Source organism: Lepidothrix coronata, unplaced genomic scaffold, assembly GCF_001604755.1.
Source record: "Lepidothrix coronata isolate B3197 unplaced genomic scaffold, Lepidothrix_coronata-1.0 Scaffold27, whole genome shotgun sequence".
Lineage (NCBI taxonomy): Eukaryota > Metazoa > Chordata > Aves > Passeriformes > Pipridae > Lepidothrix > Lepidothrix coronata.
This window is the reverse complement of record NW_016690207.1, coordinates 3,224,159-3,242,377: the sequence shown is the minus strand read 5'-3', so window position 1 is coordinate 3,242,377 and position 18,219 is coordinate 3,224,159. Positions and strand designations below refer to the sequence as shown.

At 45.3% G+C, this 18,219-nt stretch overlaps 1 protein-coding gene and 1 long non-coding RNA gene across 3 annotated transcripts in view; both read left to right on the top strand.

Annotated features, from left to right (window-relative positions):
• The window catches only part of LOC108494809, an 80,553-nt gene extending 67,017 nt beyond the window's left edge, over positions 1 to 13,536 (top strand). The window contains exons 1-5 of one of the 2 annotated variants that reach the window (XR_001873962.1): positions 780 to 854; positions 10,062 to 10,209; positions 11,046 to 11,146; positions 11,250 to 11,342; positions 12,387 to 12,469. Coding sequence is in view for 1 of the 2 variants with exons in the window: in XM_017809699.1 (XP_017665188.1) it covers positions 11,250 to 11,292 (43 nt within the window). In the remaining variant the exon portion in view is untranslated. Of the gene's footprint in view, positions 1 to 779; positions 855 to 10,061; positions 10,210 to 11,045; positions 11,147 to 11,249; positions 11,343 to 12,386; positions 12,470 to 13,112 lie in introns of those variants that run through there. The other variant, XM_017809699.1, reaches the window with a different exon arrangement.
• LOC108494810 overlaps positions 13,537 to 18,219 on the top strand; it is a 13,049-nt gene continuing 8,366 nt past the window's right edge. The window contains exon 1 of the long non-coding RNA XR_001873964.1: positions 13,537 to 17,566. This is a non-coding gene — a long non-coding RNA (uncharacterized LOC108494810). The remainder of the gene's footprint in view (positions 17,567 to 18,219) is intronic.

The following is an 18,219-nucleotide window of genomic DNA, read 5'->3' as shown; positions in this document are numbered from 1 at the left end:
AAGAAAAAAAGATCACTCCAGGCTGAAATTTGGCAAACAAGATTTCAGACCTCAAACTGGAACAGTGTCATTTGTGGGTTTGGGTATTTATTTTTCACTCAATGGCTTAAGGAAACACATTTGCTTCATGAGTATTTTCTGCTTCCCACTCCCTTGCTTGGCAAGCCCTGCCTGGGATCTGAGAGTGAAGGTGGGTTCTTCCTTCTTCTGCATCGGTCACAGCCCTAAAGATTCAGAGCCAAAGCTCAGCTGATGATAATAACAAAAATTCAGCTTCCTGAACACATCTGTAGTGAGTGGCCATTGCTGGAATCCTTGTGGTCTTGTTCATATCTTGTCCATATCAATAGGAGGTCTGAAAATGCATATAAAGTGTGATATAGGGGATTAATACATTGAGGCACTGTTTTCTGTGTCATTATTTGGGAATATTCTGCCCTCTCAAACCCTGTTTTTCTGTGTATTGTGACTAAATTGGTGTGAAGTATGTTCGAAAAGAGTGGGATGTTCCAGCCAGTCAATCCTCAAAATCAGTTCTGGATTGGAATTCTCTCCTTGTTCTTGGAGAAATTAAATAACAAATTTAGAATTACACCAAAGTGAGGTGGGGAAANTTTTTTTTTTTTTTATTTAAGTGGAAACCCCTGGCACAATGTGCCTGCCGTGGAGTTGGTGGGTAGAATTCAGCATTTTTGACTGCATGCATCCAGGTTGAGGTAGTAGGTTGTATAGTTTAGAATTACACCAAGGGAGATAACTGTACAACCTCCTAGCTTTCCTTGGGTCTTGCACACAACGGCGTGAGGAGCGACTGTAATTCCTCAGCTCTGGACATGTGGAACAGCCAAGAGCAGGTAAGACGAGCTGGAAACTCCTTTTATTTTCTTCTGCCTCTCTCTAGAACTCCAGAAATGTTGGTTCTCTCGGTGTTTTTTCACTTGTTGGTGCAGCGTTATGGAGTTTTTAGCAAATCCAGCGGATTAGTAGTGCTTGTGTGACTTTATTAGCCTTCCAACTAATGTGTAACATCCCCAAAAACATATCAGTGTTATTGCCTCCATGGTCAGCAGTCAGGAGTCTCCAAGGGTAAAAACACCCTGTGTTGTATCTGTTCCCTTTCCATCAGTCTCTGGCTCAGTTAATTCCACACTGGCAGTTAAACCCCGTGGTGCTGATGCTTCTGGATAAAGGGGTTTTGTGAAAGTACCTAAATCTCCACAGCCCTCAGGAGAGCTTTGGGATACCCACAAGTGATTACACTCAGCTAAAATGGGGATTCTTGAGGGTTTTTCCCCTAGGTTTGTGTTGGGGATTTCAAAGGTTGATGCTTCTGGCTGCCTCCAGTAGAGCTGGTTTGCTTCTCCCTCCCAGCAGTTCGGGTTCAGGAGCTGTGGGACCACCCCAAATGTTGTGGAGAAGCTGTAGGACAAAAGACCCCCCTGTCCAAAATGCAGGGAATATACCAGCTGTGCCTAAATGCTGTTTTTGCCTAAATATTTGTGACCTAAAAAACCCTCCAGAACTCTGGGCTTTTATCTCATAAAGTTGGAACACAAAAGTGAACGTCTTAATGTTGGGAGTGTTCAGGGTTCAGGTCCCTTGGCAGCCTGAAAGTGGTGACCAGAAGACCTGATCAGGGTCCAGAACCTGAACCTTAGATCTTTTGATTCTGTATATGACTAATTCTGGCAAGAGTTTTCGAGTTCCCAGAAATAAGAGGCACTGTCTGCCTGTGGGTAAACTTTCTAAGCTAGTGAATAAAAGTAAAGAGTTGTCACTGGCTTAATTTCATTAGGCTAACCTGAAAGTGTGAACATGGTAATGATATTTCAAGGTATCTAAGTAACCCAGAAGAACATTGTGGTTTGGTTTTGTTTTTTTTTTCTGGTAAAATGGCACTTAAAAACTTGAATATCTGCAGATCCTTGGTTACTGAATGCAAAGAGAAGCTGGAGGGTTCTCGAGCGTTACACAGGGCTCACTTCTTATCCAAAGAGTGGATTAGTGGGGTTTTATTTCATCTTGTTTTCAAAGAGGTTATAGATGTCACTGCCATGGTTTATAACTCTGCAGTTCCTTAGGACAAGGAAAGTTTCTGGGCTAACACAACCCTGCTTCTGTGTTTCATGCATTAAGGACAGGCAGGTAGTTAAAAACAAGGAATCTTTTTGGCGTGTTTTAGGCAGTACCTTATTTCCTCTCCCCCCCCCATAAATCTTTCTGCAGATGGAAGTGTGCAAATTTTCAGCTGTAAATCCACAAGCTGCCTTGACTCCCATCCAGAGCAGAGCTGTTCCATAAGGGTTGGGTTTGTTACCCTGTTTGGTGCTTCTCTGGGAGCACCTTTACGAAGGACTGGTAATAATCCCAAATAAGAACAGTCTCTTCTTGTTTTGGGTGGGAGCATTTTAGATTTGCTTTGCACAGCTATAAGCTTCAAAAATAGTGCTGGTTTGTCCTAATGCAGTTTGTGGCCATTAAACATAACTTCATGCTAAGTATGTCGATGGTATGATATGTAAATTAAATGATCTATCTTGCCCCAAAGAACAACAATTAAAGAGGAGAATGGTCAGTGGGAAACATAATTCAATGTGCATATTTTTCTTCTGAACAAAATAGCATTCCAGCTCTCCCCCTGATGAGAGGAATGTATTGTCAATTAATTAGACTCCCATCATATGTCCTCGGATGCCCTTCTATCATATGCCTTCCATATGTCCTTATGTCATATGCCTTCCATATGCCCTCTGTGTAATTAAGCTCCTATCATATGGCTTCTATCATATGCCATTTAAGTGGATTTCCAGGAGAATGTGGCAGTGTTACAGTTATGGACCTTTTGCAACGAGGAAAGGAACAACTCATGAGCTGTAAATTGGAAGAGGAGGAAAGCAAAAGGAAGGTGGCTCGCCCTGAACAGTGTCTTTAATTGCCAGTTTTGTTCCTCTCAGCTCGAGCGGTGAATGGGAAAAAGTGCCCTGTTTTTCCTCCTTTTCCATTTCTGTGCCATGCCCAGTTTTTATTCAGTTGAGCCTGTGAATAGCCAGAGAGATAGCGACTGTTTTTCAGGGAACATTTCCACTGGAACGTGAAATGCAAAAGAAACAATCCCCCTCCCAGAAAAGTGTTTGTCCTGCGATAGCAAAATGGGTAAACTTGGGTCTTGTTTTTGTCCCTTCACATGAAGTGGAGTTTAAGAGCAGCGTGGAGAGGGAATTAATGAGAAGGGGATGGTACAATTCCCTTCAGCACACATCCCTGTTCTCCCTCATGGACCAGGGGTGTGGAGAGCACTGTGCTTTTCTTGGCCTGGGGATTGCTTGGGAGATGGGGTTCTGATGTACAGGCAGATGCAGTGAGACGGAGTCCAAATTTACTGTGGCTTATTAAGGAGAAAGACAAAAACCAGGCACTGATGTTTATATACATAATGAAGAAAACTGGAGACATCCAAGGAATGATGAGATCTTGGGGTGGTTTCCAAGGCAAGGGCAGATAATGTGCTCGATTGCCTTATGTACAGTTGTGTGTCTGTGCATCCTCTCATCCCAACAACTGCTGAGACTCTTTTCTAATCCCAGTCAGATTTGGTGGAAGAGCTGTGACTTCCAAGACTGTTCTGCTCCATCCAGCTTTACAGGAACTCCAGAAATCCCAGCAGTCAGGAAGGAGGTTGAAAGGACAAGGAGAAGGTAAAATAGTCACATGTGCTGAGGTCTCCAAGCTATGAAATGCAGAGCAGTTTGTAGCATATCCCAGTTTACCTGGATGGAATGAGAACAGTTCGGATTCCCCCTGGCTGGTAACCAGTGTGTCCCTAAAGATTTTATATTCCAGCTGTTAGAAAAGGCTAAAACCCACAGCATCATGATTTCACTGCTGTTCTGATGTGCTCTGCCCGGATCCAGTCAGTATTGACCAAAAAAAGGTCCTATGTTGGCTGTGCAGGCATTGTGCTACCCACTGTTTGGGATGGAGGTGCATTCCTGAGGGACAGCTGACAGGTCTTACTTTAATTTTCAGCTTTCATTTTCAACTCAATCCTCATTTAAATCACACACACTCACACAAAATACAGCCAGTCCATCTGAAAGCTCTGTGTCATTAGGGAAATTATTCGGGAAAGATTCATGTTGTGGTCCTGCCCCATCATCAGTTTGCTGGTGCCACAGTTGTAAACTGCAAATTAAGGGAAGCCTTTAAGCCTCTTGTAGTGTACCACTGAAATTATCTGCCAGGAATTATTACCAAAGTGCTCTATTCCAAAATACTTTGGTTTGCTGGGCAGCAAGAAAACACTTGCCGTGGTGCCCATGGCAGATTTTCTTTTGCTTCTGTGTTTTCACATGATTGTGACGCTTGTGGAAGATGAAACTTTCACTGTTGGAGGCATTTTTTTATTGTATTTTTTTGGGTTTTTTTTTAAACAGTGCCTTCCATCTATTTCCACACCCAGCTGAAACTGTGCTGCAACACTTCAAAATCAGATGCTTGAAGTACAGTCGAATTTGTACGTAAAAGTTTTGTAAGAACTGGGATGGAATAGAGTGGAATGCCAGAATGACTCATTGTTTAATGAATAAGGCCCTAAGTGTTCTATTGATGCCATTTATAAATCTCTATAAAATGTATAGAATTCATGTCATAACTGGAATTCCAAGCACAGCAACCTTGTGAGCTAAATTGTGATGATGATGATGATGGGGTACTGCACAAATTAATATGGATTCTAACACGCTTCTGCTTGAAAGCTGCTCAGGCAGTTAAAAATAAGACAGTTTCATTACACAGATTCAAAGCCCCGAGCTCAGAAATGCTGCTTTTGGAAATTCCTGAGGAAGGAGGATGTTTCTGTGTGTGTGAGGGTTAAAAAGCATAACCTGTAAGGGAGGCAGATGTCCTTCCAGTGAGGTGGAGGTATCGATTGCAATGCACAGTGCAACTGGAAAATAAAAGTATTAGCTGGGATAGGGAAGCTCAATATTTGGAACTCTTCTCTTGGAAATGAGCTGTGTGAGGCTGGAGCAGAGATCTGATCACACATCCCTCTTTTTGACTTTTTCCTTCTCGTTCCTGCTTTTCCCTTCTCAGAGCTCAGCAGTTCAGATGTGAAACCAGGTGAAGTTCAGCATTTCCAGTGGGAGTTTTCGAGCTGAGTTCTGTATCCCCTCAGAGTTCAGCCAGAGACAAACTCATATAATGTGTGGGGTTGGACTGGCAGGATTTAACCTGGTGAGAAAAGCTTCCAGTCTGAACTGGAACAGAAGGGAAATCTGATGTTCCCACAGCAGAGAAATATCCAAAATGCTTTATTTGGGAACAATCCCCCCCCTTCCTTTTTATTTTTTTTTCTTTTGTTCTGTAAAGAATACAAAACTTCTAGTTGCCCTGACTCCTGTGATGCTCCAGGCAGTCCCACTTGCATAGATTTAGATTTATATATTCAAAATATAAAATGTATTCTCCCCCAGCAAATAATCTGTACAGGCTGTAGGGTGAAATTAGCCTCTTTGTGCAATGTCATGGCCCTGTTTCTTGGTTAAATAAGTTCGAGAATCAGGTTTCTGGGGCAGATATGGAAAGAAATTGAAATTCTTCTGTGTTTTGTGCAGTGGCTCCTCCTTCCCACCGCCTGCACTCGAGACCCCTTGGAAGAGTCCTGTTGAGGAGCAGTGTGGGTGTAGCTAATACTGAGTCTGTAATTTCTGTTTTCCACCTGTGTTCTTACAGAATCATAGAGTGGTTTGGCTTGGAAGGGACCTCAAAGATCATCTGGAAGGTTCCCATGTCGGGGCAGCCTCATGTTGGGGTTTGGGGCTCTCTGTTGGGTCAGTGAGGAGGGATTTGCATTTGCTGCCACTTTTCCTTCCTGGTGATTTCCCTCATCTTGTCCCTGTTCCAGGTGTGACACACGGCTCACAGGTTTCATTATGGCTCTCATGACGTATTAACCAAATGTCAGGCTTAAGTCATTTATAATTAACAGTGATGCATTAATGTCGTGCCCAGCGATTGTAGTGTGAGAGTATTTTTGTATTTTTGTGAATGGGGCATTTTTTTTTTAATTCTTGCAACTGTTGATGTCCAGAATAGCCACAACCAGGCAGGCAAACGGTCAGGAAAGACAGATTTATTCTTTTTGTTTTGTTTACTCATTGACTTCTTGATGGGTGAGTGGACCTTGTTATTCCTAGATGGAGTGGAGATATAACTCAAGCCATGAATGCAAGTTTTTATGAACATTTAAGGTCTTGCTCTTGTTATAAAATTGGAGTGGATAAACCCCTGCTCAACACTAATGTGAAAATCCTCTGAGCACTGTCTATATTTTTTTGGGCCCAAAGACAGAGCACAGCAGCTGTTCTACCCAATCTGAGAAGACAAAGAGTGGCTCAAAAAAGTGCCAGCAAAAAGGGTCCAAAGCAGGGAGAAATGTGAAGCTGCTACAGGGAAATGTTCCCATTAGAAAGGAAAACCAAATGGATGTTAAAATGAAAGGGAAGACTGAGGATCTCATAGTTCCACAAAGTGAGTGCAAGGAGACGTGTAGCGAAATTAAATGGTGACAAATTGAAAATGTTTCATAAAGCAATTCTTTCCCACCAGTATTTAATTAGGAAAGGAGCCTAATTGCTTTTAGAAGTTAATGGGAAGTTTGCAAGCCTAGAACAGATTAGATACTTGTGTTTTTAATAACCATCCATAGAATTATGGTAATTCATTATGCAAACTTCAGAACGGAGTTCAGAGTTTGTGTTTCAAGGTTTAGGATGAGGTGCAGCACTTCAAGCCCAGGGAAGAACCAGAGGGAAGGACAGCTCTGGCCTGTCCCAAGCTGCTAATACTTGTCACTATTAGAGGAGGTATGTTGGAGAAGGCTGGATTCTGGCCCAGTCTATATATGTCCCCTGCACAGGATTAAGCACATAGTTTGCCACTGGCAAAGAAAAGGGAAGGGTTGATAGATGTTTGTCCTTCACTTGGGTTCATATGTTGAAAAGCTGCACTACTGCAGTGTTAATAATAGTTATTCAAAAGCATGGACCACTGAATAACTCCTTTCCAGTGCGAAAGGATTGAGTGTCCCCTGTCCAGAAAGGAAAGCAGAGGAAGGTGAGTGATTTACCCCAGTGTGTTATTGGAGGGCTGGGTACAAAAGCCAGGTCAGTTGGATTGAGGGCTGCATCTAAACATATGCTGTGACCTTTTCCCTCCCCATTTCTTGGAACCCTGGCATTGCCAGGAGTAATAAAAGTCCCAGAAGCAGTGAGGGGGGATCACACCTGGCTCTGCCTTCACACCCACTGTCCAGTGTGAGGTCAGAGCTGGTCTTCACTCCCAGATGATCCTGGCTGGAGATCTGTGCTTGGTGCTGGATTTGGGGTCACTGCAGCCCCTGCAGAGTGTAGGCAGGCCCTTTGTATTCCTTGGCTTAAGTGAGATTTAAGGAATTGCTGTAAACAGCAGGTCAAACCCATTCTGGGATTAATGGCACTGGGGTGGGTTTATTGAAAAGTTTGTTTTTCTTGTGTTTGAAGTGGCCTCTCATCTCCTCTGACAACAAATAGCAGTTGTGGCATCAGAGAGTGGTTTGCAATAGTGGTGTTTGCAGCCTGTCAGCTGCCACAGCTTCCCCTTGGCTTCCCATTTCCTTTCATAAAGGAGGTTGTTGGATTTGGAGGATGGGATTTTAAAAAAAGAAAGAGGAAGAGAAGGAAAAACAGGAAGGAAATGGGAAGGGAAGAAGGCAAGACTCGATTGCTCTCTACTACAGATCTTGTGGTTTGAGTTGATTTGAGAAAGTGCCCTTCCAATGGCTTTTGAAATGTGAAAGAAGAACTTATTTTATAAGAGCCCTAAGACAGCTCAGTCACGTGCTTCCCCTCATTTGAATGTGGGAATAATTAGTGAATGAGAAGTTAAACTACAGGAGGTGTTAGTGGACAAAATACAATCAGTGTTCACTACTTCCTGTGTTGGTAATGATGTAGTTAGACTGTGAATCAGGTCTGTTTGTAGGTTTTAGGATGAAAGTTACTGATCAGCAATACTGTATTTATTTTTATTTTTAGGAATGTATAATATAATAATATATCATTTATGGTGTATGATATTATAAATATATTTATAATTCCCTATTTATTTTGATATTTAGTTTATTACAGCATCTAATAAATCCACAGGGGCCCTCTACCCAACCTGTGCCCCACCCTCCCAGGGGAGAATTTCTTCCCCGTATCCCACCTAAACCTCCCCTCTGTCCATTGGAAGCCATTGCTGGAGTAACAAGGACAAAACGAGTCTCTCCTTTCCCTGGGTGTCCAAGGGAGGTTTAGAAGCTCCAAGAAGGATGGAATTCACTGGGGAAGCTCCAAGTCTGTAAAGCAGCTCCCTCACTGCCTGGTGCCACATTGCATCACATCTGAACGAGGGGTTTGCATTATATATTAGCCCAGATCTTGTCCTCAGATACCCTGCTCTGGAGAAGACCACTTTTAAATCTTTAATAGGGCATTAGAGCAATTTGCCTGTGATTTGGTTTTAAGTGGGCAAGGAGAGTGGTGACAAACGAAGCAGGGAGGCCCTCGAATTCTTTGAATATTCCATGTTTTCCTGGAACTGTTGGGAAAAGGCTGCCAGAAAGGTCTTGGCAGGTTTTCTAGGTGGCTGGCCAAGTCTGAAGCAAACGTGGATAGTTAACAGGCTAATGCAGCTCTGGTCCTGAGCTCATACATATACAACATAACGTTTTTATTTAAGAAATCCCACCACATGGAGGAGCAAATGTAGTGCCAATATATCTTCCTGAAAGAAAATAGCGAGGGGGGAAAAAACCACTGTCATCTTGTAACAATAAAATGAAGGATCTTTTGCCCTTGCTTTTTGGGGACTTGGGTTGTCAGTTGAAGGAGGGAAGTCGTAGGAAATGAAATCAGGAGACGGGCAGTGGCTTTCCCACGAGGGCCCCACGTTAATCAGGAATGGCTTATGGAGCAATAGTTGGTGTCTGAGGAAAGAGGCAGAAGTTGTTGAAGGAATGGATTTCCGTTGCTAGATTGGCTTTTTGTTGTTGCCAGGCAATTAATTAAAAATGGCAATTAAGCAAGAAAGTGATCGAATGGTCACTTGGGACCTGCTGCTGCACTTGGGTCCGTGTGGACAATCCGTTGGAGAGGGAAGCAGGAGACCACCTGTGTGGGTCAGATAATGAGAATTAGGGGCTGTTACTGAACCATCCCAGGTGTAGATTATGTTGGGAAGGGTTTCTCTGGGCGCCAGGGTTGGGATCATGGTTCTGCTTGGTCCCAGGGAATTGGTGTTTACTCTGGTGGCTAATGGAAGTTGTTCCTGGGAAACACGAGGTGGGATTTCTTAGAGACACCAGGTGAATTAGCTTTGCCATTTTATTATTGTCTCCACTGCCAGGGATTCTGGTTTGTGTACAGCTCCTGGGGCTTGTCCTGTTTTATTATTAATGGGGGCAAAGCCTCTACCCTTAGAGTGAAACAATTTATTTTTCTTTATTGGAACCATTGGTGCAGACCCTGAAGTTGTGCCCTGGACTCCCTGTGGGGTCTTGGATGAGTCACTTATTTTTCTTTGGTTTTATTCCCTGCCTACAAAATAGAGGTCCTTGTTCCTCAGAAGGAGTGTTGTAAAGACAGAGGAACTGATCTTGTGTGAGTTGTTCAGGGACAGTCATGTTGGAATTGCAAGTGAAGAAATCTCTGTGAAGAAATATTTCCGATGGACTGCCTTTGTGCTGACAGCCATTCACTGGTTCTACAGAGTTAAAATTGGCAATGTCTATAATCTAACAGTATTTTTGTAAGTAAAATCATCTTGAAAAGGTTTTTATTACACTTGAGAAATCCTAATTAATGTTATTTATTATCATAGCAAGTTAGGTAACCTGTTAGTGTTTTATATTATCACAGCAAGTTAAGTAACCTGTTAATGTTATTTATTATCACAGTAAGTAGGATATTCAGGTTTTTCTGTTTGTTTTCACCATTTTCTGTCTCATTACAGTGTTCTGCTGTCCTTTTGCATTATAGAAACCAGCAGCTCTGGGTTTAGGGTGCAGCAGAGCCTGCAGTGCAGCGTGAAGTGATGCAGAAGTGTGGATGGCACCGGGAGCTGCCGCGCCTGCTCCTGCTGCTATTCCTGGCACGCAGGGGCTGAGCAGCGTCTGATGGGCCAAATGTGAGTCCTCGGAGGCTGCTGTGTCTTCCTCGCCTCCTGACACTCATTCTGTCTGTCACATCCCCCTGGATGCCTGGCTCTGTGCTGTTTAGTCTGCTCTCAGCACCAGTGGAGCAGCTGAGCAGGAGCCGCTGTGACGGGCTCGGGTCGAGGTGCCCAGGCCTGTTATTGCTTTGACAGCAACACCTAAATAAATGTCTTGGCATCCTGGAGTCACCCTGCGAGGAGAGACTCCCTGTCCCCAGTCTGAGTGCATCAGGCAGGCAGGAGAGGGAGCAGGGATGGAGAGGTTTGCCCGAGCCAGGGAGCACGTGGAGCGGCAGGGCTGGAACAGGGGCAGGGCTGTTGGATCCTCCCCACTGTCAGCACGGCTGATCCGGGATTCCTCTGCCTGCTGCTGAGCCAGCTCCTGCCTCTCCCTGGGCAGGGAACAGTGCCTTGCACCCACCAACCAGCTGGAGGGAATATTTCGGTGTCCCACCTTTGCAGTGCCTAAGACATGTATTTATTTAATGCGAGAAATAAGCCCTCATGTGTTAATTAATTTATTTTTTTTTTTAAATTGTGACAGCTGTAGTACTAGAAAACCAAGGAAACGTATCTTTGTTTTATCTTTTAAATAATTCCACCCTCTCTTTAAAAAGAAATAAGTGGTGGTGAGAAGGGTGAAGTCTGACAAGAGATCAGGGGATGTTTAGGAATTACTGTGCTTTGAGGTTCTTCAGGTCCCTGTAGTCTCTCAGGGCTCTTTTACAAACATTAATTAAGGCTCAGAGGCCCAACTCCTTTCTTAGGTGCCATAGTTATGTTGTCAATTTGTGTTGTTTTTTCTGTAGGGAAGAACTGAAAATAGTCCCCAGTGAATTCCTGGAGGAGATGGGAAAAGATCTGTGGGCTGCAGGCCCCCAGTCTGTGATTTACAGTCTCTCCTTTACAGGTGACCCCAGCACTCCTTTCCTATCGAAATACAGTTCATTCTAGTGCTGCTTTTAGTCTCATGGATATCTAACTTTAACTTAATTTTCTACTTTTCCTGCCAGCTCAGATTCCCAAAATGTCCCCAACCTTTCTGCGTGTTTCTGAAGCTGAATTTGGGTTCAGCAGTTTGGGCTCTAATTGAACATCCTCAACAGGTATTATTTTCACTGGCTTTTTCAGAAAAGAAAAGAAAGAGTTCATTGAGAGACACCCTATTTTTCGTGCAATGATTCTATTGATATTCCAAGTGAAGTTTAAAAAAAAAAACATTAAATGTTGACCAGACAGGTTTTTTTTTTTTTTCTGTAGCAGCCTTTTAGGTTAATGTGTTCGTAGAAATCCATCTCTTAGTAACTGATATATTTCAAAATATCAGATCTTAAGAAGTTGCATCACCAAACCAGGTTAGATTTATCTGAAATCAGAGTGAGGTTCTTGGAGCTTTCATTGTGCTCTGCGTGAATCGAGTCCTCTTTGAAACTTTGGGTGGAAATGTGAAATATGAGGGGTTTTCAGGTGCTTTCTGTGCTGTGGAACTGGAAGATCATTCAGGAGGAGATGTAGTGCTTTTTTGCATGACTTCAGGCACATAACTCGGAGTTTCACCTTGAGTTTTAGTTCCCTCAAATCCGTTGTGTTTGGGAGAACTCACGGACCAGGGCAGATTGGTGACTCCCCACAGACAAAACACACAGAACTCCGGGGACAGAATTCCCACTTCTCCTGCTTTGATAGGGGATGAATTAATCTCTGTAACCTTTCTTTTGGAATTCCTCTGGGATATTGGCTGACCCTTTGTTGAACCTCTCCCTTTTCCCCAAACATGGGTTTCAGTAAGGGGGCAGTGTCCCAGGGCCTTTCCCAGGAGGGGAACAGCAAAGCCTCACTTTGCTTTTTCCCTTGGAAATCAACTGGTTTATGGCTTTTTCACCTTATTATTTCAGTTGTTCTCCATTATCCAGGGACTGGTAGAGTTGGAGCTCAAAGAGAACCTTTTTTCAGAGCTGGGGAATGGGGAGAAAATACAACCACCACTTTTTAAGCTGTGCTGTTGTCAGGGTAGTGCTTGGGTGAGGCAATACCCTGTTGGGCTGGGAGGTGAAAGCTGGTGGGTGAGTCAGGATAAAAGGAATTGGTGGTGGTGAAATGGAATTTTACACGACCTTCAGCCACACTCCATCCTCTCTGTTGACTGACAGGGCATCAGATGGGGATGACAAAAGCACTCTGGACACAGCAGCTTTCTTCCAAGGACCTCAGTCCCTCCCAGGACACGGTGAGCGTTGTTGTGGTGGTTCTGTATTATGGGCAAGCAAGGTAAGAAGTGATTTTATCACTGACTTGATGTGCAATTGGCCAGTGGTCTACAAAACAGTCAAGTTCAAATTAGAAGCTTTTGGTTGTGGAGCTCCTCACTTTACAGAGTGATGTTCTGGAAATACCCAAGTCATGATGCCTTTGCCCAGTTTTGCTTTCCATGGCTGTGCCCCACACTGTGAATTTGTACCATTCCTCACATCATTAGAATCCTTTGTTTGTATTAGTAAATGCTTTTTACTCCTCTGAAGACATTTGATTAATTTGTAAACTATTCCCATGTATTCTCTCCCTATAGCTGAGCTGTAAGTGTTATTTTGGAGATATTTCCTAAGTAATCTCTGTGTAGTTTGCCCAGAGTGAAGTTATTGACTTGTCTCAGAAAGGCCTTAAGGTTTTATAGTTAATGCTTAAGTCCCTAAAGCTTCCTCCCTGGCTGAACATTCCTTCTCCTATGAATTGCTAATTCCAATTGATCTGAGAAAAAAAAAAGAAAGAAATAGTTTGTATTTTCTCTACTTTCTGCTCTAACTGTGCACCTACCAAGGTCTCCTCTTGCTTTGATCCCATCTCTGTGATTAAATTCATTCTTCCTTTCTGTTTTCCAGCTTCTCTCTGCAAACTTCCTCTCACTCCATTTCTGCAAGAACTTTTGCTGCAAACCAGGTCCCTGAGAGGATCACTGAGGGGGAGGCCAATTTATTTCTATTTATTTATAAATGAGCTGCAGAGACTTGGCCCCTTTTTAAACATAAGAACAATTTTCGGGCCTCTTTCAGTTGTGGTTATTTCACTCAAAAGAAAAAAAAAAACAACCCCAAGCACAGAACAATAGAGAAATATGAGGAGTTGTGGAAACCCCTCAAACTTTCTCTGTTTAGATTTTACATTCCTGGTGGTCACAGGGCCAGGTGATGCTGCCAGTTGTGTTTTCTTCTGGAGTGCCTGGTTTGGATGATCCCAAAGCACCAAGCTGAGTTCATTGCTGTGATCAAACTAGAATGATACCTCTGGTTTTTTTTTTGGTTTTTTTTTGGCCCTCAAGGTTTTGGAATTTGAGCCTTTGAAAAACAGGGTTACTGGACTCGAGTAAATGAAGTGTCTGGATGTCAGTGATGATTCATAAAAGCAATTAAAAAAAGGAAAGTGCTTTTCCTCTGAGCGTAATGTCTTGGTTTGAAGATGCCCTAAAAGTGAGCGTGTGCTGCTCTGTTTCCAGCATAACATTTCTTATCCTGTGGTTCTGCTGATACAAACCAAATTTTTTTGGTCACAGAACAGTCGGGGTTGGAAGGGACCTCTGGGGTCACCCAGTCCAACCCCTCTGCCCAGGCAGGGTCACCTGGAGCAGGTGACACAGGAACGTGTCCAGGTGGGGTTGGGATGTCTCTAGAGAGGGAGACTCCATGCCCTCCCTGGGCAGCTGTTCCAGTGCTCTGCCACCCTAAATTCTTCCCCATGTTGGGCTGGAACTTGTTATGTTTTCCTTTATGGCCGTTGCTCCTCGTCCTGTTGGTGGGAACCCCCAAAAAGAGTCTGGCACCATCCTCTTGGCACCCACCTTGGAGAAATTCATATGTATTTACAGCTGAATCTTTCTTATTTGGTTTCTATTTCAATATAGTTCACATTTCTTCCTTCTTAAATTTGAGGAAAAACTCAACCAAGGATGTAATATTTTCCATGGGAGAAATGTGGTTGTTGCAACATAAATGTTGGAGGCGACAGAGGATTGAAATTCATCAAATAGGATTTTTTTTTTTCCCCACAGTGCTGCTCTCTGGCATTTCTGAGCTGCCCCAAACAGGAGACACCTCATTTGTACAGCTTTAAACTGATTTTCAGGGAGCAAGAGTGAACTCTGTTAAAACAGGATGAAGGTTATGGTTGTATACAAAGATCCATCAGCGTGGCCACGTTACCTAAGCAGGAAGCAGACCCCGAGCCATGCCCTAGAAGCTTCCTACATGGCTTTTCAAGCCATCCCAACCAACCTGTTACCTGGTAGGGATGGTTATTAGGCTGTTTTAGAGCAGGCACTTCCAGTCTTGCTTCCTTCTCCAAGTGGATGCCTCGTGCTTCTCTTGAACATATTGAAGTCAGGGCTTCCCTTTGCTTTGCCCTCACATCCTGGTCATCCCTGGGATACATGCTAAGGGAAGCAAAATAGTTTACTGATTTATCATGGATCATTAGGTGGAGTAACTATTCTTAAAACATCACCAGTATGGATACAATAATTAGAGATGTGCTTTTGTTAACACTGCCAGCCTCTACCCTCTTGTACAGTACCCTTGGGTACTAAATAATTACCCACTTTGTGTGGTTATCTAGCTCACTAATTACCCACAAAAATTGGGGTCAGGTGTTAACTGCTTGAAATAAGTATCCTCCGAAGGCTTGGTAAAATTGTATAAAGAAATTATGTGTTTGCTACAAAACTTTAAAAAAAAAATCAAACATTTTTTGGGGGGAAGGAAGATAAGGGAAGTGGAAGGAGACAATGGATGCAGAATGTTCTGTGTGATGGCAAAATCTTGCTGTGATGGTGAGGGAATCTAAGGGGAGTGAAAGGATGGTTGGCAGATAGAGTCTCTAATCCAGTCTACTTTTCCCAAAGATTAGATCCTTCAGTACACAGGGTTGGATTCTTCCCCTATCTAGGCTGATGCCAATCAGGATTATGCTGGTATAAATAAGAAAATTTGTATCTGTGGATTCCCAGACTGACTTTGCTGCATAATCCCACCTCTTCCATCACCCAGGGACTTCTGCATTGCACCCAATAATTTAATTATGTATTGTATACTTATTTCCATGCGTTTATTTTAGCTGTGTGCATGCAGAATTTCACTCTGAGGCTGCTGCTCATAAAATGCAGTTTGCTTGGAGCAATAATTTGATTCCTGTGCTCAGGGAGTTACCCCAGTGAGTCAAAGATTTCTAGATAGCCCCACCCTCCCCAACTTCCCGAACACTTACACTGCAGCCACTTTCCCTTTGCCAGACCCACACAAGATGTCTAACTAGCCAAAATCCCAAGAGGCAATCCCAGTCTCCTGCCTCCCCTGTTTCAGCCCCAGAAAACTAGGAAATAAAGCCACAGAAGCCCTAAAGCCCTTGAAACACCCGGCACGTGTAGCAGAGGGATGTTTAATAGCCCGTCTTCCTAACCTGGTTTCTTGCATAGGTGCTCTCTGTCTTCAGTACAAAGGAAACAGATTCCAGTGGGAGCTGAGAAGGTGTTCCTAAAAATCCTTTGGACCCATCCCAGGGTCTTTGGATGCCCGGATACCTTTAATTCCTCGGCGTCTCTGCAGTGCACAGCGCAACAAAGAAACTGCCTTTATTTATTGCTGTATTTTGTGGTAGGTGCTTCGTAGCCAGAAGCACCTTCTGTTCCTACACGAGCACCTTTTGGAGCCTGTGTGGATTCAGGGATTAGAAATCACCAGCCTGAACGCTTGGGCAAACGGGGGGGGGTGTCTCAGGAAGGCCCCCAGGACGAGGTGTGTGCTCGCCCTCGGGGGTACCTGCGCCCCGCATTGTGTGGAGCATCCCTGGAAAACGCAGGGATCAGCCTCCTAAGGCACAATGCAGATTTAGTCGTCATCTTTGTCTCTCCCCCCCCCCCCCCCCCCCCCCCCGCTCTGCTCCCCGCTGATGTTAACTGTCTGTATTATTATTTATTGTTATCAGGGGATTTGGTTTGATCAATGAAGTGTATATGCGTCTGACGGACATTGGGAGAGGAAATGCTTGGAGAATGAGTAACATGTCTGCAGTGGAGGGTGTGTGTGAGGGAGAGGGAGAGCGAGCATCGCTACTAGAAACATTGACTGATGAGTTCATTTTAAAATCCAAGGGCATATAGCTGGTAAATTAGCACATATTGCAAATATAGTCTGGTGCGAGAGGCAGCAGTGCTGCCATTGAGCGGAGGGGTGGGTGTGGAGGGGAAGGGGGGGGTCGAGGAGAGGAGGTTGTCAGCTCTAAAGTCATCACGGGCATGAGCCAGGCAGTCTGCCCTGCCTCACTGCAGACGCGGGGCGTGCGATTTCCACGGGCGGCTGCGGCGCGGCGGAGGGGGGGAGCGGGGGGCACCCGGGAGAGCAGCAGCGCTGGATTTTATTGTTTTAAAATCCAGAGCCAGCCGGAGGGATGCAAGGCGAAGGGCTGCAGCCCCTCCGCTTCCCCCTCTCCTTCCCCCCTCCGGCCCCCCGGCACCCCCTTAGGAAGGCGGCGTGGGGCGGGAGCGGCTGCCCGGAGGGTCCCGGGGCTGGTACCCGGCGGGGATGCGGCGGGGACGGGGATGCGCCGGCGGGTTTCTCCCGGGAGCTTAAGAGATTATTGGGGAGGGGTGACCGGGAATGGTGTGTGCGAGCGTGTGAGTGTGTGTGTGTGTGTGTGCGGGGCTGGCGGCGGGGGGAGCCGAGTCCTTATTCTGTTAAAGATTTAAGTAGGCATGCAAGGAATCTCTAGGATAGTTGGCAAAGGGCGAGGGTGGGGAGGGGGGGGGAAGGATCCAAAAGAGTCTGTAACCAGACACTGAAGCTTTCCAGGAGTGAGAGTGTGTGAGAGAGACGGAGACAGAGCGAGAGGAAGAGAGGGGGCAGTGTGGTCTAGTACATTTTCATCTGGTCGTTGATTTGAGCCTGATGCTTGCTGTCCCTCAACAGCCTCCCTTGCCTGGATTTTTTCTTTCCCTCTCCTCTCCTTTCCCTTCTACTTCATCGAAGCCTAGGGGAGCCAGGAAAGATTAAATGTGCTTTCGAAAAGGCAGCCACTTCATGCAGCTATGTCTGCTCCCCCCCACTCCCAGCCACCCCCCCCCACTCCCCCTTTTTGAAATAAAAAAAAAAAAAGGAGAGGGGGAGACAGAGAGGGGGAGAAGGAAGGAGGAGGAAGAGGAGGACTATAGTTTAATGATGTCGGGACTGGCTGATGCAGAAGGAGAAAAAAATAGAAAAAAAAACTAAAAAAAAAAAATAGAAAAAAAAAAAGAAAATATTTGAGCTCCTGGACGAGGAAGGACTTTGGTGAATGGGCTCAGACTCCTGAGGTGAGAAAAGGACGGAGTGAATGATGATGATGATGATGATGATGGTTCCGTAATGGTGCCTGTTACCGCTGCCCCCGGCCGGGCGGCGGCGGGGCCGGGGCCGGGGGGGACCTGCCTTCGGCAGCGCCGGATATTTTGCATTTTTAACCTCGGGCCCTCCGGTACGTTTCGGCTTCTTCTCCCCGCTTATGCCGCTGGGCCTAAAGCGGTTCCAGAGCTGGGTGGAGGGTGCGGATCCGTATTATTTATTTGGGCGGGGGGGTGGGGGTGGAAGGGGGGGGGAAAGAGAGGGAGGAATGGGAGGGAGGGAAGGGGAGAGAAGAGCGGAGGGAAGGAGGTGGCAAGCTGGGGACGAAATCCTGCTCTGGGTTATGGCCGGCGTAAATTTCCATTGGCTGGGGGTGCACAAGGTGCTCGGAGAGAGGAGTCGGTGCAGGATGGAGTCCCTTTGTGTGTGTGTTGTGTGTGTGTGTGTGTGTGCGCGGGGCTGCGGACCCTCCTCTCCCGGCGAAGCGGGTTTTTCTCCAGGTTTTCCTTTGAAGCCCCGGCCGGCGGCTGGCAGGGGAGGGCGGCCGGGGCTGCGGCGCTGCTGCCCGCGCCCTTCCTCCCTCCCTCCCTCCCTCCTCCTCCTCCTCCTCCCCGCTGACAGTCTG